At 43.1% G+C, this 23,644-nt stretch overlaps 1 protein-coding gene across 4 annotated transcripts in view; it reads left to right on the forward strand.

Moving 5' to 3' along the window:
- ctnnd2b (catenin (cadherin-associated protein), delta 2b) overlaps window positions 1–23,644 on the forward strand; it is a 212,907-nt gene that overhangs the window by 96,898 nt on the left and 92,365 nt on the right. For all 4 annotated transcript variants that reach the window (XM_034233094.1, XM_034233095.1, XM_034233096.1 and 1 more), the window contains 2 exons: window positions 16,240–16,274; window positions 18,378–18,491. In XM_034233094.1, the coding sequence (XP_034088985.1) occupies window positions 16,240–16,274; window positions 18,378–18,491 (149 nt within the window). The remainder of the gene's footprint in view (window positions 1–16,239; window positions 16,275–18,377; window positions 18,492–23,644) is intronic.

The following is a 23,644-nucleotide window of genomic DNA, read 5'->3' on the forward strand; positions in this document are numbered from 1 at the left end:
CCTGACTCTGCTCGGCGGGTACAATAGATATAGCCCTCTTTTCTAGAAGTGAGAGAATCTCTCTCTCTAGAATATGGGCTGACTCTCCTCGGGCTTGTGAATACAGAATGCCCGAGAAGCGAGGGGGGGTGACAGCGAATTGGAGTCTGTAGCCCCGTGTTACTGTCTTGAAAACCCAAGCAGATGTTGTGAGCATCTTCCACTGTATGCTCCTTAGAGCCAGCGGAGATGTCACGTCTCTTACCCTCTGAGTCTCTATTTGTTGTGTTATGGGGCCCTCTAGTGTATGAACACGGTGGTACCCCATTTCGACAATCCCCACCGACACTGCGCATGCGCGTGACGGTAGTGCCTTCACAACCCCAGCCGGCACTGCGCATGCGCGTGACGGTGGTGCCTTCACAGACCCGTCTATTATCCGCCTTTTGAGAGAGGCCGTAGCTGCTCTCAGAAGGGGAACAGTTGACGGACTGTTTATTGTTTTTATTGTTTTTATTTTAATTTTTTTGAGCTGCGCCCTTGGCCTGAAGCCTGGATGCGTCAGCGGAAAATGGTTTATGTGAGAAACAACAACAATATTGTGATATGTGTTTTTGTGGACTTGAGGATGGCGTTGAGGCATCTCTCGAGGCAGCGGGAACACATCTAGAGCTGGAGAACCGTGGACTTCCAGCTCTGTCACAGAGGGGAGAAGGGGGGGCTGTCAGGCCGCCCGCTTCTTCTTCCTCGAGTGCTGGTCGAAATTCTGGGTTGGCTGCGCCTGGGCTGCAGCCGGAACCGGAGATTTTCTAGGCCAACTCGCCCTCGTCTCCTGCCTGGGCTGGGGACTCGGGGCGGGCTGCGACCTCTGCTGTTTTGGTACTTTGAACCGAGCAGGGTTCGAGGCAGCTTGGGCGAAGGACTGCCGCTGTGAAGGCAGCGGCTGGACCCTTCGAGGGAGACAGAGGTGGTCCTTCTTTTTCGACTCGCATCTCCTCTGCATGGAGGCGAGAGCGGAGCCGAAAATCCCCTCGGGAACGATGGGCATGTCTAGCACATCCTCCTTTTCCCGGTCTGGGAGGTTGGTGAGGTTGAGCCATCTAGCTCTTTCCTGCACCACCATGATCCCCATTGCCTTGCCCGTGGCCTGGACGGCGCAGCGTTGAACACGGAGACAAATGTCTGTGATCGCGGCCATCTCGTCCAGAACGGCCGGTCCAGGATTGCTTGACAGATCCTCGCAGAGCTCCGCTTGGTATGCGGTTAGCAGCGAGGAAACGTTCAAAGCCCTGGCGGACAACGCTGCGGCTCTGTAGGACCGTTCAGTCATGGTCGACTGGAATCGGTCCGCCTTCGCTGGCAGCGTGGGGTTCCTGCTTGGTGACGGGACCAGCCTCGGTAGGAGGTGGGCTGCCACCAGCGGTTCCATAGGCGGTATGCGGAGCAGGCCGAGCCTCTCCATACCGTCACAGTCTAGGGAGGAGGCACCCTTGATTGGGGCCTTGTTGCTAAAGGGCCGGTTTCTCCACGAGACCGACACCTCATCCAACATCTCCGGGAAGACCGGAAGGAGTTGCCTCTTTGTCCTCGTTGCTTGGGGAAAATGTTTCCCCTCGTAACGGGACCTGGAGGTCTCCTTGGCCATTTCGGGCCACGGGATGTCTAGTCTGGACGCGGCACGCTGACATACGGCCTGCAGGTCCATGCTCAGACAGGGCGAAGCTGGTGTGCTATCACCCAGAAGAGCAGCCATCGCTCCCGGCTTTGCAGCCTGAGCCGATGACACGAAGATATCGTCTTCTTGCTCATCCGAATCAGACAGGAGGAACTCAGAGGCACCCTCTTCGTCCTCCATATAATCCAATTCCAGGACATCCTCCGCGGGCGAAACCATAGTGAGGTCCAGCCGGGAGCCCCAGCTTGGTAAAGCGTGGGGCTCCGTTCTCGCGTCTCTTGCCGCCACCGGGTCCCATCCTGACACGCCGCGGGACTCCGGTTCCGCAGCTGCCGCTGTTGATGAGCCCCAGACCGACACAGTGCGGGGCTCAATCTCTGCGGCGGACGCCCCCGCGTCTTGATTGCCAGCCGGCAAATCAGCGGACATGAGGGGGTCCTGTCCCGACAAGCTAGCTTGGCGTGCTAACCGTCGGCGGAGGCTCTTTACGGTGAAGCGGGCACAATGCCCGCACGAGCCGGGGTTGTCAATAGCCTCCTGGGCGTGTTCCAGCCCGAGGCAGGACGAGCAGACCTGGTGTGAGTCTGTGCCTGATATTTTCAACCCGCAGCCGCAGAGCCGAGCCTCCGAGTCCCTGACTCCTCTGGTGTGAGGGAGAGAGGCGTCCATCTTGTTCGCCGCGTGGCGTGGAGAGGACCCGCTCGTAACAGGTACATAGTCGACGCAAAAACGCCCTTGCTACCGTGGTGTCGGTAATGAGGGAAAGCAAGCTAGCAACAGGTGTGTTGCTAGCTTGAAAAAATCAAAACCTTACCTTAATTTCCGAGGAAAGAAACGGCGAGGTCGATTGTAATACTAACTGGTGTGTTAGCATTAACAGTCTTCTTGCGAAGCAGAAGAGTAGCCGGCGAGCGCCCGTCGACCGAAAGTTAGCTTTGGGTTCAGTCTGTGGACTGTTAAGCTAGCCCGGCTATCATCGATATCAGATGTGCTCTGAAGCGAGAAGAGGTGTTTGAATGACGCATGCGACGTAGCGCAAGCTACTTATAGGGGGTGGATTCCCTGACGCTGACGTCAAGATCACCAGCCAATCAGGATTGGCGTAATGAGATTGATGCTTCTGTTTGCTCCGCGATGAGGCGCATCCCATAGTGAGACATCGAACGGAGTGTTATGAATGAGAACTACAGGTACATTTAATATATATATTATATTATTATCGGGTATCGGTCTTGAGAAGCAGGAAGTTATCGGTATCGGTTTCAAAAAACCAATATCGTGCATCCCTAGTACAAATGTTTTTTTCGAGTAGGACTTATTTTTGATCAAATCTGCCTAAACAAATCCAACCAACCAGAATACGATTAAACTGGAATAAAAAACAACACCTAAAACACTGTCTGTGGACATTTTGAGATTATGCAGTATTGTTGATACATTTTATGGGAAAACAACATTGTTCTTACCCTGGGATTATGTTAAACAGCATTATCTAACCTGTTTGGATTTTGTGTACACCACAAGCAGCATGTGCAATAACATGTTATTACATGCACTAACAGCTTTTTTAATTAATTAATGACATATCAATCCCTGTGTTGCTGCTCCCCAGCCACAGGTCATACTTAATATTTGACCCTTTTACCCATTCAAACACAAAAAACAGTGTTGATCCCTGTGCCACCTGAGGCTGTTGTCTATAAACACAAACCTATCCAAGTTTACACTCGCACGCACATGCACACAGCATTATATCATTAGCGGTGATGAAGTGCCAATGCCATGGCGTGACCCGCAGCAGGCGAGTTGATCACGCTGTCAATTAGTTCTCTCTCGTCGACTAATTATACTGTCACATCCCATTGATGCGCCAGGGAGATTCGACTGGAAAGAACTCTCGGTATTTCCTGGGCCAAGAGGTCAATGAGCTGTTTCGGATACTGAGGTCTGATTGGTGGCCAGGAGGAATAGGACTGCTTATTTGGGCAGAGAGGGCTGGTGAAGCTCAGGTGGTCATCCAAATCTGCACTTTGGAGAACATCAATATATCCGTCCTATAAACAGAAAACCCATCAAACTATTGTGAGGGATGGCAAATTGGTCACTCAGTCAGTACAGGTAGATGGGTCAGTGTATGTTTAGGTCATTGGATTTTCTTTTCACAAAATCAATTAAAAAACGGGATGATTTCCATGTTCTACTTCTCAAAACAAAAAATAAAATCACTAGAAAACAAGAACAAAACAACTACAGTTTTTTCATATTCTGCTACCGGAAGTTACCTTACAAAATAAGAACGCAGATGAGGTCAAAAATCCGTGTATCTACGGTCCATTTGTTTTTCTTTATTAAACAAATAAACAGAAGAGCGTCTGCGAGGCGTTTGTGCTTTTTACCTTACTAAATGGTCAAATGGTCCTTTGAGCGAGGGGCGGGGCGAAACTCATGGAAGTGATTTCAAAACAAAAGCACTCATTTGCTTGGAATGGTGATAATATTATAAACAAGGGGAATTTAGAGATCACAACGAAAACGGCCAAGACACACATTGAGCCCAGAAAATGGATGTTATTAAGGGCTGTAAATATAATAAGCCTCTGTCTAAAATGGACAACATTGTTAGGAGATTTAAACTATACAGCGATTCTGCACTGCGGTCAACTCAGCCCTCTCTCGCGTTTGTCTTTTCAAATCAGCTGCTCTTCCTTTTTCTTGCTATATTTGACGAATGATACACATTTTTTTTTATCTCAAGTTCTTAGGAAAACTGACTGGACTCGGTACTAGTTTGACTTCTACCAGAAATAAAATGAAGTACTTTTACTGAGTAATCCTCTGTCAAAGTCGCCTCCATAGTAGGCTCCATAATGCATGTTCTTCTGCACGCTATCTTTGATGAGTGATACAAAATAAAATGTTACCATTAGTTCTTAATGAAATTGATACTGTTTGACTTTGTATTAGTAAGCCTACTACTAAAAATACATTGAAGTACTTTTATCGTGTATTCTTTGAGAAATACTCTGTGAAATTCCCCTGCTGTGAACAACATCAAGCCACTTCTGCTAAGTTTGATGAGGGAATTATTTTTTGTTGCCATTAGTTCTTCGTGAGATTGATCCTGTTGGACTCAGTACTAGTGAAACTACCCCCACAAGTACTATGAAGTACTTACTGTGTACTTTTCCATTAATCCTCTGTCAATGTCCCCTCATGAGAACAAGAATGAATGTTTTTCTTTTAATGAGCATTAAAAAAATATTTCTTCCTGAGACTGATATTGTTGGACAGAGTATTTTAAGAGGATATGGTATAAATGATGTCAGCAATACTTCCAGTCAGTACTCCGGCAGCAGCATTTTACAACTTGGAAAGTCTTTAGAGTCTGGCCTGGATAGCTGGTCACAAATATCCTTCAGCAAAGTGACACACTATGTCACATGGTTGGCCTCTTATGATGCTGCTGTCTTTTAATATATGATTATTTCTCAGCCGCTAGTTCGTTCCTCGCTGATTTTTCAGTCTCATCAGCCTCATCCTTCCATCAGTCCCAGTCAACGCCTCCAGCACACTTCCAGTGTCTGACTCCATATGATATTGTCCTGATGCTGTAAGGGTGATGCCCCATGCCCCATGGTGATGTCCCATGATCACAAAATGACCCCTCTAAAGTCTGAGTGCCAAGGACTTCATATTATATCTGTCATTAATGTTACATCACCCATTATAACAATTTGTTTTCCTTTTTTCTCTTCAATTTGCTTTCCTTTTTTCTTAACTGAATAACTTAACTGTCTTTAAGTATAATACAATGTAAAGTCCTTTTCCTGCACCATTTTAAGGCTTCAAAACAGGCATTTTTACTGTATGTGTTTGGAGAAATTACACAATAAATGGCCCAGAATTGTACTTTATAAACTCTGAATCTTGTGGTGCTTTGACCATGATAAAGAAAAACGCCTTGTATTTCCATTTTGGTTTTTCAATTTTAAAACGAAAATTAAATATCCAGTCGTTTTTTATTTTTGAATATCCATTTGTGAAAAGGAAATCCAATGACCAAAACATACACTGAACAAGATGTTCCAACACTTTAATACCAACCGAAATAACTCAATACCTGGGACATTCATGGTGCCTATAGTCAATCAATCAATCAATGTTTATTTATAGAGCCCAATATCACAAATGTTACATTTGTCTCAGTGGACTTCACAGTTTGTACAGAATATCAGTATATATATAGACATTTTTATTCATTGGGATAAACCCCTTGAGATGCACCATCTCGTTTTCAAGGGGGTATGACAATACGACAACCTCTGTCCTTAGACCCTCACATCGTACAAGGAAAGACTTCCAGAGAAAACCCACAGTTTAAGGGGAAAATGGGAGAAACCTCAGGGAGAGCAACAGAGGAGGGATCCCTCTCCCAGGACGGACAGACGTGCAATAGATGCCGTGTGTGAATCGAAGAGATAATATATTTTACAGCATAGATAGACCAAATGTTTGGAAAGACCAAATGTTTGGAAATGCATGTGTCTATAATAAGAAGATGAATCCACGAGGATGTCAGCAATCTTGTGGGAGCCATCAGGGAAGTAGTCCAGGACTCAGATCCAGTGCTCAGGATAGAGGATCCAGGACACACGACCACAGCAACAGGATTGGCCTCGACTCAGGATCCCGGCGTAGATATAGACACAAAAAAGAGATTTGGGGGAAACTGGGTTAATCAGAACATGAGAGTACACAGGTACAAACAGACAGAAAGACGGAGTAAGGTGCCCCCCTCAACAGTCCAAGCCTATAGCAGCTAAACTAACGTGTCTACATACATGCACTCCCTTAGGATAGGTTGAGGGAAAAGGGTAGCAAGTAAGAAGCAGAGGTGGAGAGGCACGCGCAGGGAGAAAGGTCCCCACTGGAACCTTAATTGGAATTGGTCAGAGGTGAGGAGTAGGTCTGTGACTACGTTCCACACTCCCCGGCCGGGATAGGCCTCTCTGCAACCTGTTACCCTCTAATAAACCTCAAGAGGTCATAGAGGGGAAAGGTTTTGGATAAAGTTTTAAATATAAGATCTAAGTTTTTAGGATTTAAGTGAAAGAGTAAGAACTAGTGGATGAGCCCCTGACATTTCCTGTTCCGAGACACCATTCATTACATTACATTACATTGCATTTAGCTGACGCTTTTATCCAAAGCGACTTACAATAAGTACATTCGACCAGGAAGACACAACATTGACATTTGGGTTTCCACCAGCACCATCATAAAGTCAACATTTAAATGTTTCCTATACTTTGGTTTGCAAAAGATATCGACTAATTTATTACATTACATTACATTACATTGCATTTAGCTGACGCTTTTGTCAAAAGCGACTTACAATAAGTACATTCGACCAGGAAGACACAACCTTGAAGAAAACAGAATCATATAAGTATATCAGGTTTCATAGAGCCAAACATTTCAAGTGCTACTCAACTGGCTTTAGGTAATCCAGTCCTTTATTAGTATAAAAGTGCTTCGTTAATCGTTCTAACGCTCGAAGTGGAGTCGAAAGAGATGAGTTTTCAGTTTGCGCCGGAAGATGTGCAAGCTATCTGCCGTCCTGATGTCAATGGGGAGCTCATTCCACCATCTTGGAGCCAGGATAGCAAACCCACGTGTTTTCGCCGATGGGAACTTGGGTCCCCCTCGCAGCGAGGGCGCAACGAGCCGTTTGGCTGATGCAGAGCGCAGTGCATGCGCTGGGGTGTACGGTTTAACCATGTCCTGGATGTAGGAAGGGCCAGATCCATTCGCAGCACGGTAAGCAAGTACCAGTGTCTTGAAGAGGATTCTAGCAGTTACCGGAAGCCAGTGAAGGGAGCGGAGGAGCGGAGTGGTGTGGGAGAATTTAGGAAGGTTGAAAACCAGACGAGCCGCTGCATTCTGGATGAGCTGCAGAGGTCGGATGGCACATGCAGGTAGACCAGCCAGGAGGGAGTTGCAGTAGTCTAGGCGTGAGATGACGAGAGCCTGGACCAGAACCTGAGTCGCTTTCTGAGTCAGCTGGGGACGTATCTTCCTGATGTTGTAAAGCGTGTATCTGCAGCAGCGGGTTGTATCTGCAGCAGCGGGTTGTAGCAGCGATGTTTGCAGTGAAGGACAGGTTGTTATCTAGGGTCACACCCAGATTCCTTGCAGTCTGAGTCGGGGAAACAACTGAGGTGCCGATGTTGATTGTCAGGTCAAGAGTTGGACAATCTTTTCCCGGGAGGAAGAGCAGCTCAGTCTTGTCAAGGTTGAGCTTGAGGTGGTGAGCAGACATCCACTGAGAGATGTCAGCTAGACAGGCAGAGATGCGTGCGACGACCTGGGTCTCTGAGCGGGGAAAGGACAGAATTAATTGGGTGTCGTCAGCATAGCAGTGGTAAGAAAAACCATGCGGGCTAATGACTGATCCGAGCGAGTTTGTGTACAAGGAGAAGAGGAGGGGACCAAGAACAGAGCCCTGAGGGACCCCCGTAGTTAATTGACAAGGATCGGACTCAGACCCTCTCCAAGTCACCCTGTAGGTACGGTCTTTCAGGTATGAGGTGAGGAGGGAAAGTGCAGAGCCTGAAACTCCAAGTTTTTGGAGAGTGCGAAGGAGGATCTGATGATTCACCGTGTCGAATGCAGCAGACAGGTCCAACAGGATGATGACAGAGGAGAGGGATGCAGTTTTGGCAGTGTGCAGTTCCTCCGTGACAGCAATGAGAGCAGTTTCTGTGGAGTGACCTGCCTTGAAACCAGACTGGTGCGGATCCAGAAGGTTGTTCTGATTGAGATAACAGGAGATTTATGACATTTATATCAGCGTGAGCCATAGTCTACTAGCCTACTTTAACTGTACTGCCAATTAGCAAATCTCAGCAAGATGCTTAACTAAGAGGTTGATTGTGATAAACATTATACCTGCTTAACATCAGCATGTTTTAGCATTCTGACGTTTAGCTCAAGGCACCATTCAAACACAAATAATGGCCCTTGTTTCTTGACAACTTTATTAATCAGGTAATTGCTGTGGTACTAGTAGATAGTAACATGCTAGTAAATTTACAAAGCTGAATGGTAGACACAAATGTGGTTGTCTGTTTTTTTCTCCCCAGTGAACGCTCCCTGATTGTGATGCATGATGCAACCCCTGTGATGAAGGATTGTTTTTCTATAGTGTAGTTTAGTTTGGCCTATTGTCTTCTCAGATTTTGCGTTATATATTCTCATTTATTTTCTTCCCTTTCGCCTTCTTATCTAGTTTTGTCTGGTCTGTTGTGGTCTGTTTTGATCTCCCCGATGATCACATTAATGCCCCCCCCCACCTCCAGCTCAGACAGAAATCTGAAACCCTCCAGACTGTTTTATATTCTAGCTCCAGCCCCTGTTGGTAAGCACTTGATGATAACACGCCTTGGCCTCTTTCCTCACAGTTCCCAATGAGGTTTCTGTATGTGAGCAGTCCACTTGCATTTAGTTTTACTCACATCACACCCTGGGCATTGGTAAATAACAAAAACACGCTTTACTCGAGCATTTTCAAGATGAAACATTTTGACATAGGACAAATAGTGCGAGGACCAGTCTGTCCTGGGCTTTAGGAAAACATTGACTCAGCCTCTGTCATCAGTACTGGCTGTCTGAACCCAGACGAGTGATAATAATCCTCATCATCCTGCTCCATTCTAGGTGTGTGTCAGATATAAACACACTCCATCCTCCTAGACGTGCGGGTACAGTCTCACTCTGCTCCCTTATGTTGTGTGATGCATTTTCCTCCTCTGTGTGTGCACGTGTGGGGGTTTATTGTATAATAACGCCTGATGAATGAGGAGTCTGCTTTGCTGACAGAGGGTCCCATTAACACGTAGCGCTTGGCTCCCCCTTTGCAATCCGTCACACACCACATACACACAGAGAATGGAGGTAATCAATGGGATGATTTAATAGCTTCTGTTCTGTGTCCGCAGGGAGTGAATAGGATTCATCCCTAGATTTATCTGTGGATGCTTTTGGTTACAGATTTGGAGGATTTCACACAAACTTTTCATTTGGAATCAAGCAGCAATTTTGACAAGAGAACCTTTTGTGACATGATATTAATTGGTCAATATTTTCTTATCACCAGTGATTTGGCCCCTTAAAATTTGTTTTTCAACTTTAAGGAATTGTCTCGTATTTTGGAAAAGCATATGTAAGCTTTCCTGCAAAGAGATGAGCAGTTTGACACCACTGTCATGTGTATGGTAAATAGATGAATGGAAACAGCCTGTAAGCAAACAAAATTAGCTAGCTTGGCTTTGTCCAAAGTAAAAGAAAACAACGTGCAGGTTTCACATTTCTGTTGTGTATGTGTTAAACAAAAAACACATCATGTTTAAATAAGTGAGCTTTAGAGTTGCTGCAAGTTGGCAGTGTGTACTTTTTTCTTAAACATAAGCATAAGCATATATTGTCGCCATGGGCGGCGCCAGGATTTGTTAGCTGCAGTAGCTTAGCAGTTGCTATATGACAGCACGGCGTTGCTAGTTAATTTTCAAAATAAATAAACAAACAATACCAGTGGGCCAAGCACGAGCCTGTTCATATTGTAGCGTTCGTTCACCGCTATTCAAGATCACAGATCACGAGCCTTCAATGTCGAAAACGTTCTCTTTATTTTCTGGTATTGATGGCCACAGCCACGCCTTACAGAACCAATCAATAGTATAACACACATTATGACTTTCCCCCACACTCGAACACAACTCCTACCGTCTCGTACTCCCTCCACACTCACACCGAAAACGCACACACCTGGAAGGGGCGGTCTCTACTCCCACCAACAACATTGCCTAAATAACTTTACAAATGTACACGTCTTTAGTCCCAGTGCGCCACTGAACGTAGCTATTATGTAAGGTGCTGGTATATATATACTAACTGTGCTTTCCCCCCCAAAAAGTTGTAAATCAAACAAGTGAAGTACATGTTATGTTATGTTATAAAGCCGTGGAGGGCGGTAGTTTATAAACCAAAGAGTAACCCCCCGCTCTAATAAGTAAAGCGAACGCACCCGCAAGGACACCTGGCTTCCTATTGGTTGAGGGATTTTGACAGGGTTGTTGCACAAAAGATCCGAGCGCGCACAGAAGAAATCTGAGAGCAGACATTTCACCAGCGCACAGAAACAGCCTGAATGCGAGGAGAAGGCTTTAAGCTGGAACACAGGAAATCTGTAAGCAGCAATATATCTGAGTGCAAAACAATGGGGTTGCTAAGCCGTTGCTAGGCCAATTGTTGGAGTTGCTACAGCAACTCCAAGATACCCCCTGGCGCCGCCCCTGATTGTCGCATATAGACAATAAAGTGATTTATCATCTAACTTTTGTAAGAAGGCCTTTTTTCTATAATGTCAAACTATTCCTATGAATAATTGCTCTATCTTTCATTTTGGGGATGGACAAAATAGATTTTCTTTTAACCTGTAGATGGAAGGATATTTATCACACATAATCAATTTATATAGCTATTACATTAACAAAGGTTAATTGCTCATCCAGCGGTGTATGTGGATATGGAATGCTCAAATTTGATGCATTGCTTCCTAGTAAAGGTCAAAAGAGCAGCACTAAAAACAACTTAGTGGTGATTCTTTTAAGGAAAGTGTCTGAGAATATTAAAATAATATGATTATGTAATGTTTGGGGCTTTAATATAGGCATGTAAAATAGTGATACTTACTTGTGGGCGATCAGTTATCTGTACAGCATTGTGCATAGATAGAGTTTGATGGTTAACCTTGTGGATGACAATAGGCCATCTAACTCACAGACAGCATGTTTTATTTATAGCGTTCACTGTAATTGACCAGTGTTGGTGAGATGGATTTATAGTCCATATAAGTAAGACTTGACAGGGTTTACTGACTGGCAAATCAAGCTGTTTTTTTACAACCGTGCAATTGTCTGATGAATGAGCTGAAAGACAAATGACAACTTCTCGTCTGTACACAGGGTGAAGGGGAAACCCTGCTGCCCAATAATCAATATGGATGTGGGTCTGTAGAACACTGTTAAACAAATCTCAGAGGAGCCATAACTGGACGAAAAACCCTGACGAACAATTAACAACTCACGGTTACACGTTGGGAGCTTCCTCTTCGATTCACTTTAGAATATTGGCTGTGAGAAGCTTCTGTTCCACATTGTAGATTTGTAAGTTGACATCTACTCTACTCTGTATTCTCGCCTCATTTTATTTTCCTTAAATGAGAGCTAATGACTGTGAAACCCTGCTCAACTCTGCAGTGGTCATTAAAGGTCAGATCTCCAATATCTCCCACCCAAGCATCGCAGTATATCAAAGAACAAGTGGAAAACTGCAGCATATGGCAGCAGTCCCAGGAGATAATTATGCACCGTAGCACAATCGATTCTACTTACAAAAAGTTGGCAGTATCTGTTACAGTTTGTTAATGAGTTTTTTAATCGTTGAATGTTATAGTTACCACAGTTAAGGTAGTTGCTTGCGCAATTTGGGGAACTCAATGGTTTTTTGATTCATGTTTCAGGTGCCTCAGTCAAAAGCACAGTTTAATTTGATGGCAAGACAGTAAAACAAGTACATTTCAAAACAAATGGTCCACAATATAGAGCTTGGGGATTAGCATTTTGTCGAGCTGGCTGCAGACAATAGGTAGAGGTAGAAAGGAACAAGGAAGGCAAGAATCAGATGGTAAACAATGATGTAATCAAACAGTAGTTATAAATGGTAAATATGAATGTACCACACCACTGTAAATTAAGAATGCATTGTTTCAAATTGAACAAAGTGGTGTATGACTGCCGAAGTAAAGGTAAACTGCCAATTGCTGTAATGCCCCTTTCACACCAATGCGGTTCCCGTTCTAGCTCCCTGCTAGAGCTTTTCTGGTTCGGAACCGGTTTTTCTTTTCAGCCCCCATCTGTTCACACCACCCAGAGCCCGACTGGTGCTGCCGCTGCTGCGTCATGACGTCACTGTTTACGTCGCTGATTTTCTCCCCAACGGCGTTACGGCGCTCACTACAACAACAACGGGGGACGCAGTCGGGTCGATGATCGTGTTGCTTTTAATCATACGAAGCCAGATTAAATTAAATAACAACTTCTCCAGCCTTATAGTTTTCTGAGTGCTGTGGTTAATTGTTTATTAATGTGTTTCAGCGGCATTTACCGACCGCTCTTCCACCGGAGTTTATTCTCCCGTTAGCTCCGGGTTAGCTCACACGTCAGCGGCCGCTGTAAAGTATTCATTGTCTGACTGTCACACAAGCAGTTGATACATATCCCCAATTCTCCATAAGTGAATTTGGATTCCGGAGCTTAAAAAACCGGTGCTTTTCAGGCTCTAGCTCCAAACCGGCCCTGGAACCGCGTTGGTGTGAAAGCCCCATAAGGGGAGTTTTGTGACTTTTTGTCAGTATAGTAATGTATGGTTATTATGGTTACTATGGGTTGTAATGTTTAAAAAAATTGTAGGAATACATTTTTCCTGAAATAATAGATCAGTTATGTGCACTGTTTCCACAAACAGGAAAAGTATTACACATTGTTATTTCGAATAATTATTTCTCCAACTTCTTAAACCCTGTTTTTAGCTTGAAATATGTTAGAGCAGTGGTTCCCAAAGTGGGGGGCGCAGAGGCATGACAGGAGAGAGAGACCAGGAGGAGGAAATGGTTATTTAAAAAAAATAAAAATCATAATTTGAAAAATTATTGATTCGAAAATAATATGATACAGTACTATTACGCCTGGGTCTCTGTGTTTCATTAAAGCTTGGCTCTGTGTGTGTGTGAAACGAGCCATTTTGTGTGCGTGCGCGAGCGAGAGCGCACCGGTACCGGAGATCGTTGTTGTTAGCTTCTGGTGCTAGCGAGCTACGCTAACAAAGTGGAGGAGAGTCCTCTCGTGTCAGACTGAGAGACTCAGTGAGCTAAAGGACTCTCTCAGTGTTATCTCAGTGGGTCTCAAACGTTTTGGTCACGATTAATGTAAACAATTATTTCCGAGGTACACGTTTATATGATCATTATAGATATAAAAAAATAAGAGAATAAATTAAAAACAGGTATGAAATAATGACATTAAAAAAAGAATAAAGTTTAAAAGGGTGATTTGTAAAAGATCCATAAAGAAAAAGTAAATCTGTTAACAGTTCTGTTTCATATGGGTGTTGAGAGAGGTATCCATAGATCTCTTCATTTTGCTCTCAAAGTGCACCAGATTGATGCTTTTAACTTCAATATTTAAAAATAAATCTTTACGGGGGAGCTTGCCCCCGGACCCCCCTATGTGAGGTCCACACACAACCTATAAAAATAGCACTTTACCCCTGCTTACACCTACAGTGGAGCAAAAAAGTATTTAGTCAGCCACCAATTGTGCAAGTTCTCCCACTTAGAAAGATGAGAGAGGCCTGTAATTTTCATCCTAGGTACACTTCAACTATGAGAGACAGAATGGGGGGAAAGAATCCAGGAAATCACATTGTAGGATTTTTAATGAATTAATTGGTAAATTCCTCGGTAAAATAAGTATTTGGTCACCTACAAACAAACAAGATTTCTGACTCTCACAGACCTGTAACTTCTTCTTTAAGAGCCTCCTCTGTCTTCCAAACGTTAACTGTATTAATGGCACCTGTTTGAACTCGTTATCAGTATAAAAGACACCTGTCCACAACCTCAAACAGTCACACTCCAAACTCCACTATGGCCAAGACCAAAGAGCTGTCAAAGGACACCAGAAATTAAAAATTGTAGACCTGCACCAGGCTGGGAAGACTGAATCTGCAATAGGTAAGCAGCTTGGTGTGAAGAAATCAACTGTGGGAGCAATTATTAGAAAATGGAAGACATACAAGACCACTGATAATCTCCCTCGATCTGGGGCTCCACTCAAGATCTCATCCCGTGGGGTCAAAATGATCACAAGAACAGTGAGCAAAAATCCCAGAACCACACAGGGGGACCTAGTCAATGACCTGCAGAGAGCTGGGACCAAAGTAACAAAGGCTACCATCAGTAACACACTACGCCGCCAGGGACTCAAATCCTGCAGTGCCAGACGTGTCCCCCTGCTTAAGCCAGTACATGTCCAGGCCCGTCTGAAGTTTGCTAGAGAGCATTTAGATGATCCAGAAGAGGATTGGGAGAATGTCATATGGTCAGATGAAACCAAAATAGAACTTTTTGGTAAAAACTCAACTAGACGTGTTTGGAGGAGAAAGAATGCTGAGTTGCATCCAAAGAACACCATACCTACTGTGAAACATGGGGGTGGAAACATCATGCTTTGGGGCTGTTTTTCTGCAAAGGGACCAGGACGACTGATCCGTGTAAAGGAAAGAATGAATGGGGCTATGTATCGTGAGATTTTGAGTGACAACCTCCTTCCATCAGCAAGGGCATTGAAGATTAAACGTGGCTGGGTCTTTCAGCATGACAATGATCCCAAACACACCGCCCGGGCAACGAAGGAGTGGCTTCGTAAGAAGCATTTCAAGGTCCTGGAGTGGCCTAGCCAGTCTCCAGATCTCAACCCCATAGAAAATCTTTGGAGGGAGTTGAAAGTCCGTGTTGCCCAGCGACAGCCCCAAAACATCACTGCTCTAGAGGAGATCTGCACGGAGGAATGGGCCAAAATACCAGCAACAGTGTGTGAAAACCTTGTGAAGACTTACAGAAAACGTTTGACCTCTGTCATTGCCAACAAAGGGTATTTAACAAAGTATTGAGATGAACTTTTGTTATTGACCAAATACTTATTTTCCACCATAATTCTTTAAAAATCAGACAATGTGATTTTCTGGATTTTTTTTTTCCCTCATTTTGTCTCTCATAGTTGAGGTATACCTAGGATGAAAATTACAGGCCTCTCATCTTTTTAAGTGGGAGAACTTGCGTAATTGGTGGCTGACTAAATACTTTTTTGCCCCATTGTATATGCCATGAGCTGATATCGAGCCTTCATTGTAACAGTTGGGGGTACGTTGTGTGTGCGTGGGGATTGTTGCAGTAGAAAATTCCACTGTAGCAACCGGTACATTAATGGGAAACCCTAAATGTTTGAGCACCCTCTATGAAACGTCAAGCGCAGCACCCCCAAAATAAATCTCTGGCGCAGCCACTGAGCCTGACTTGTGTTTGGGGGGCCCGACTTTTTTTTTCTCCAAAGGGGGGGCCTGACAGAAAAAGTTTGGGAACCACTGTGTTAGAGGGTATCCTTTTGGATTTCTTGAAAACAATTTTGTCATCCTTCAGTTTACAGTAAAAAATGAAAAACTGCAAATGGCTACAGTATATACGTTTTTCACCAATGATATACAATGATATAATACTCAAATCAATGTTTGCCATGGTATTCCTGTTATTTTATAATACTATAAAGCATGGGAAAAAATGATTTAGGCAGTTTCAAATGCTGTTGCACTGTAAAATTGTCCTGCAAGTGCATCAACAAACAAGCGTGGAATGTCATGTTTGCTCATATTTCTAACCATGTTTGCTTTCTTTTGTTTGTCTCTTGCAGCTCAGCAGATGAGAAATTTCGCTGGAACAACCAAGGTAATTTCCTCTCAAATCCGACATATTGTCTGGTCCTCTATTGTTTGCAATACAGCACTGCTCACGCTGAACATTGCTGACTGAGCGTTATTATATTGCTGGCCATTGTAAAAGTTCCCCAGCATGCACTAACAACATATTGATGCAATTTCTTTATGAGAACTATGGTGGCTGCCTGCAATGAAAGCCAATTAAAACATGTTGCTCTAACAAAAATAAATAAACCCTCCTGTCTTTCAAATTCCCTCACCTCATCCGACAGCTAAGGAAAGGTGAACAGCATTTGCAAATATTCATAGTATTTTGTTTAAACTGTTTGGAGAGCCATATGAGAAGTGTTTTTCACACAAGAGAAAACAAGAATCAATGAGTGTGAGGCTTTTCAGGTGATTTGCAAGTCAAATGAAGACACCTCTCTGGGCCTGACATCTTCTTTGACAGCATTTTAGTTGAAAAGAACCGCCCATACATGACACTAAGGTCTCTCTCTCTTCCTCTTTGTCAGTCATGTTGGGATGTATAGGGTGTTGAGGCTAGATTGATTGTCTGAGTGCAAGGTTAGCGACCTCTGCCAACAAAGAGGTGACTAAAGATTCTTGGTCAAAATGTTTCAAACTGAAGGCTTTCAGTGCTGCTGTGGTTTTCATCCATCTGCTGCACCTAAGCCTGACCACCAGGAATCAGAGAGACTAAATTGACTCTGCCACGAAAAACCTCCTGAATTTCAATCAGACTTTTTGATCTTGTCATCGCGATTCATTAAAAACCCATCACCTCTGGATCAAGCAGGTTTAAAAATGACTTTTGACTCGTGGGCGTGAGGGTGAGAGTAAATCCAGCCCAACGATGCAGACAGCATTGGAAATGTTTCACCAGCATCATCAACATCATCAGTCTGCAGTTGCGGCAGTCGAAGTCAATCAAATCAGCCTCCTAAATCCACTCAACAGTCCTCTACTATTACCATCTCTGTCTCCCAAAAAGAGATTAACCCTTCTCCTCAGACTCATTTGTGAGTTGTATCCTTCGTGGCAGGCCTCTCTAACTGAAAGACCCTGAGCATCAAACGGCCTGGGATCTAAGTACAAGTCTTTGCCCCATAGACCCAGATCCCACAAGACTTGTTGCTGGATTATCAGTCAAGTTTTTTCGCTTCACCCAAGGTCCATCCTTACGCATGACTCATGTGATGAGACAAGAGTGAGGCCACTTTTTAGGTTGCTTATCAGCCTGAAAAAGAATTAATTTGAACTTACATGCTGCATCTCAACTTGTACTTTGATTGGTGTAAAATGATTTTCAACAGTGTAGGGAGGGAAATATGTCCGGTAGACTCCCTATAGGTATTTCTTTGCTTTTTAGTTACTTGTAAAAGTATACAAATGATCTTATATGAATCAGAGGTTTTAAGTGTGGTATAATAACCTTAAGAATTAACTCAAAAACGTTAAGTCTTTGAACCTTGGGCTGTCTTGCTTGGTATTCAATTATTGTCATGAAGTCTTGGATTGCTTGAAACACTTTATATTGGTTTTCTCAAAGTAGGTTACGCATCTCAGAATTAAATCGAAATTTCAGTGGTGCTATCGATATTCTGGGAAAAAAGCAACTTGATTTTTATGGGGAATTTTTGTCCTGAAGGCCCAAAGTAGCTAACTGTTCATGAATGAATAGAGACTGGATTTCATGACCAAATGTTTCAGCATTGTTGTTAATTCTGAGCCTCTTTTAGCTAACTTATATTATAGTGTAAAACAAACAAACATGTCCATTGTAATTTACTTATTAAATTAAGTAAAAGGTGTTATTATTGGATTTTCCTTTATTTACAGAATGCTGTTGTGGACAGTTAGCAGAGTTAGCTCCCACACATTCTTTTAGACGTTATTACCTTTTGGTGACCCTGCACCTGAAAATATCATGCTGTATTATTTGCTCGTGTTTCACATGTTAACAACTCCCATTTTGCATGATCCCATATTGGATAAATCGAGCCATGAGTCTTGCTTAAGTCTAATGACTCTGCACTCTGAAGGTTGTAATATAAGGTGTCTTTGTTTTAACTTTTGTTCCTTTTATCATTTTCTGTGTGTGCACATGTAGATGGACACAAGGATATCGAGGAGGAGCTGACGACAGGCTTGGAGCTGGTGGACTCCTGCATCCGATCGCTCCAGGAATCAGGCATCTTGGACTCACAGGACACTATTGGAGACAGTAAGGCCAATAATATGATTACGAAGGTTTTCTTCAAGGGATAATGAAAAGAGTAGTTTTCTTTATTTCTTGACAGTTGAGAAAAATGGCTTGAAAGAGAATAGGTCAAATGCAATCAGAGATCTGCAGGGTTAGGTATTCTGCAGAGATGTATGCTCCACGTTTGTGCTGATGAACCTGTTGAATGTGTGTGAATTCACTTGAAAATGCTGTTCACAAAGGAAGCCTGCACCATAACACTAGTGAGCAATAAAGCATTAAAGCGTCTTTTAAGACCTTCATTGAATAAATGGAAAAAATAAGACAATTAGGCCCTTTTTTAATTTAATCAAGCCACATTATTTCAACTAAGTACTTGCTCCAATTCACACATGCTAACCAAAGGCTGAAAGAGTGGTTGTCTTTCATTGGATTTCATCACATTTTCCAAAAGTGCTACATGAATTATTTAATGATTTTAAGTGCAAGTATAGTGGATAAAGCGGTTATCAACATGCTCTATACTTGTTGTCTTTTAGTGTGTCCAGCTTATTTACATCTTATCTTGGATTTTACATTGATTGAAAATAATTGTTCAGTTTGTTGGTCTGTTTACCTCTAGTAAATGTTTACAATCATGCTAGTTAGTCCAGTTACAGTAATACTAAATGTAATTAAAATGTTTTAGTACATTTTATATTACTATGCTCCACAATATCTTTCCTATGTTATGGTTACCAGATATGTAGTATTTAAAAGACCAAATGCAGCTTTCATAAGGCCACCAATACTGAACCAGTATTGAGCAATGCTAAAGCAACATTTTTAAGCTTGTATACCTGTATAATCAGCTAAATCTGACTTTAAGCCACTTTGGGGTACACAAAAAGCTCTAAACACAACAAGTACATGTTATCATCTTAAAAACACATATGGCAAACGTGTTAGAAAGAAATTGTCGAATTACAAATCCAGCAGCATTAGCATTCATTGCCGCCATAATTCTTCAAACCAAATGATGAACAGACCAGTATTTACTCTTGCTGTGTTTAGTCTCCACCAACATCTAAGGGAAATATTAGGTATCTTTAGGTTGAGAGTGGTAAGAGTTATCTAATACAGTTTATAGCCTTAGAACCACAACAACAAACTGAAAGACAACACAGTTTCTATACTTAGATGGTAAAAAAATAGGTTTCACAGCTGATGCAATGTTGTTTTATTTTCAGAGTTTAAAGGAGTTGTTTATACATTCTCTCAGTGAGATCTTGAACAACAGCGTGACTCTCTGCCGAACCCTATTCTTTTGTAATTTGGTCCCTGGGATGATACCCATGACGGTACGTCCACACAGCAGCTTTTCAAAAATCTTGAAAATCTTGGAGCTGGGCGTGTCTGAAAGCTTGGGGATTTTTTGCGAGCAACGCGACCAACAACCAATCACAGGAATCTCTCGCCCCCGACATACAAAGAGCAATATATATATATATATATATATATATAAACTCCCCAAACAGGCGAAAACCTACCAGTTTCACCCACTGTCTCTGCCACCTCCCTCCATGCCTGGTTCCTCCGGTTTGTATCGCGTTAATAGTTCTGGTCGTAAAGAACCGGGTGATTTGCTACCGTAATTTCTCGTTTGGAATATGAGGAAATGAACTGCGGTCTGCTTCTCCCTGCTTACACGCGGTTTGATTGGCTAGCGCTTCTACCGTCAGATTTGCATAAACGGGATTTGATTGGCTGACGCTTCCAGCTCAGCTTCAAAAGTTGAACATTGCTCAACTTTTGAATCCTGAAAATCCTGGAAATCTTCGCTTCGCTCCCCCACAATGCAGTTCGGCGAAAAGCGAGGCAAAGTGACGTCATCCCCATTCAAAGTTAATGGGCAGAGAAGCGTTGGAAGCGTTGGAAGATTTGTTTAAAGCAGGCAACCCCATGGGAGAGAGGTAGCCGTCAGGAGACATGCAGAGACGTGCCAGTAGTTTGATATGCTAATCCACCCTCACTGAGGTGTCAGCTGGCCTGCCATGCTTGTCTATGCATATGTATAGCTTTGTGTGTGTGTGTGTGTGTGTGTGTGTGTGTGTGTGTGTGTGTGTGTGTGTGTGTGTGTGTGTGTGTGTGTGTGTGTGTGTGTGTGTGTGTGTGTGTGTGTGTGTGTGTGTGTGTGTGTGTGTGTGTGTGTGTGTGTGTGTGTGTGTGTGTGTGTGTGTGTGTGTGTGTGTGTGTGTGTGTGTGTGTGTGTGTGTTTGTGTGTGTGTGTGTGTGTGTGTGTGTGTGTGTGTGTGTGTGTGTGTGTGTGTGTGTGTGTGTGTGTGTGTGTGTGTGTGTGTGTGTGTGTGTGTGTGTGTGTGTGTGTGTGTGTGTGTGTGTGTGTGTGTGTGTGTGCTCCAATACCGTATCTAAAAATAGCTACTGATGAAATATTAAAATGTGTCAATAGAGAACGCTGGTCACGATGCAGCAAAAAAGCCACTCAACAACTTTAAGTGTGTGTGTGTGGCAGGGTTGGGGAGGGGGGTATGTAATGGCAGAAGAGCAGATTAATGAGCCCGGGCAGGTCTATCAGCGTTAGGCCATCCAGAACTGCATGCATGCAGGTATATATGCAGATGTGACGTGTGTCTATGCATGCATTCACGGTGAAGGAATGAGCGATATACAGTGTGTGCATGTGTTCACTGACGTTTGAACAGATATTTAAATGCACAGGCAGAGACCCTCTTATGGCACCCCATTACTTTCCTTCCAATACACTAATACAGCTCTTTCTACACATACACACACATTCCCTCACTCTTCCACCTCAGATGCATTCAGTGGAGCCTTCAGTGTTTCTGCCATCTGAGTGATCATGTATTTATGAGGCCGCTTCACTCCCTTAAGGCCCCAGTACCCACATGAAACACACCTAAAGTGGCAAACAAAAACGGTGGAAAACATCCTCTTGCTTTGTGCACACATCTGGGTTTGTGTGCATGTGAATCCATCTGAAAAAAGGTGTGGACTACAAATTCCTCCACTGCATTATGGCTTTTTGTTCACCCATGTACCCAAGACGAACATATATCAGACAAAGAGGCATTGACCTAGTAAACGCAACCAGCACCCCTTGGCTTAATATCACATTTAAAATAACGCAAAATCACCAGCTTCACTGCCTACAGGATCCATTTGCTGTACTTTTAATGGACTTTTCACTTTGGTCGAGCTTTGTTTTCCAACGCCCTTATCCAGAGTGACTCCATTTGCTGTAAGCTGCTGACTTTATCTCTCCAATGCAGTTGATATTGACCGCCGGCCCACTATGATTTTTCATTCTTTCTTATTTAATCATCGCAAAGACGGACTGTTTCAGCTCGTCTCGTACAATGTTTGATTCTTGGAACGCTGGCAAAAAAAGGGATAAAGTGGAGATTAAAGGGACAGCCACTGTTGATGGAGGACAGCTCAAGAACAAATACTGAGCGCGAGGAATTTATAGTCCTATTTAAGAACTGATGTAAGGCTGTAAAGTTAACGTTGTAAGTTGTTTGAAAGAAAAGCAAACAGATGTAGACGTTTTGAAAGTTGTTGAAGTACACTAATCTTATACTGAGGGACATTTTGTTTCTGTAATTAAATGTGTAGATGAGGCATATCAATGCTATCATCACCATTAGTGAATTAATCAAAGGTGCATCAAACCTTTTACAGGATCTCAATAAGAGGGATGGGAGAAGTTCGACCTGCCTGTCAACCTCAAGTGATTCAATTTAGCTCACTTCAAATTTTAGGGACGATCCAGGCAACGCTAAAAACTCACTGTCTAAAAAACATTGTGTGAATGCTTCGTCATGTGTTCCATGAATGTGCTGTAATCACATAGCATGCTCTGACAAATAACACAAACATGCATGCTTGTGTAATGTGTCACAGCATTTGCCTGTTTGCATGTTGACGCAAGTAATTAAATGATCCGTGTACAAATCACCAGACTGCAAATGCCTCGGAAACAAGAATGTGGCTGCGTGTGAAATTAGCAATGAGGCGTTTTGTCACTTTATGCTTTTTTGCTATTGGCTATGTGTTTGCACATGTGTCATCATAGTCAGCCTCATCTGTGAAGCTACTGTGAATCATTAACAGCAACACACATGATGAGAAACTGAAAACTGTGCACCCAGAGAAAACTAATCACATCCCTTTTCAGACATTAAAGCTAATACTCCTGAGGCAAGTGTGACTTTTGATCAGTCTAAAAGTAACTGTTGACATAGTGACTGATTTGAAGGACCAGCTCACTGTAGGTTTGTCCAGCTGGAGTCTGGCCGACTGATCTCTGGTAGATGTTGGATGAAAGCCTGAGTAAGATTTGTTAATACAAATCAGCTCATCAGTGAGGTTAGTGTCAGTGATTCTCACACTTGAATTCAAACATGACATTGCAACGTGTAGAAGCAGGAACTAAGCTCACTTGTTGGTAATGTTTCAGAAAATGAGAAAATGGAAAAGATGAATGTACCTCCAAGGAATATTTTACTTTCTTTCTTCCTTACCCAAAAGCCTGCTTTATATCTCTATGTAATATGAAGTATGTGGAGGTAGGAAATTGGCGTACTGGATGTCTAATTGGTATTGCAAGTAAACAGTCAGTGTGGCAGAGGAGAGACAGAACGTTTTGGCAGAAATGCAATCTCACTATTGTCCAATGATAGATGTTTAGATTAGTTTTTTCTGTAGCAAACACATAACCTAAATGTATACTAGCTACTTGTGAATCAATTTAGTCGAAGTTATCGCTTATCTCCACCGACAAAATGTTTGCGTCTCAACTTGTCAATGTTTCCGAATGCAATGACCGAGAACAATTCGGACAAGGTAATCGTTATTCTTGGTCTGGACCTCTAGGGTACATTTGTTGACAATTTGGGTAGCCCTACGCGTCAAATCCTTGTAATCCAACGAAACTCCTTACCTGGGTTAAGTAACATGTTTTAGTTTGGGTTGAACAAATCAGAATGTATTAATAACTTTTAGTAAAATGGCTCGAATGACATTTGGTTCCACACGGGACAAAAACAGCGACATCTACAGTGGGTCATAGTCCTGTGTTTGTTTGACCCAACTAACCAACCCAATAATATTGCTGCCACATTGTAGTTACTTGAAGCCTGATGCTTCTCATA

The sequence above is a fragment of the Gymnodraco acuticeps genome, unplaced genomic scaffold (genome assembly GCF_902827175.1).
Source record: "Gymnodraco acuticeps unplaced genomic scaffold, fGymAcu1.1, whole genome shotgun sequence".
Lineage (NCBI taxonomy): Eukaryota > Metazoa > Chordata > Actinopteri > Perciformes > Bathydraconidae > Gymnodraco > Gymnodraco acuticeps.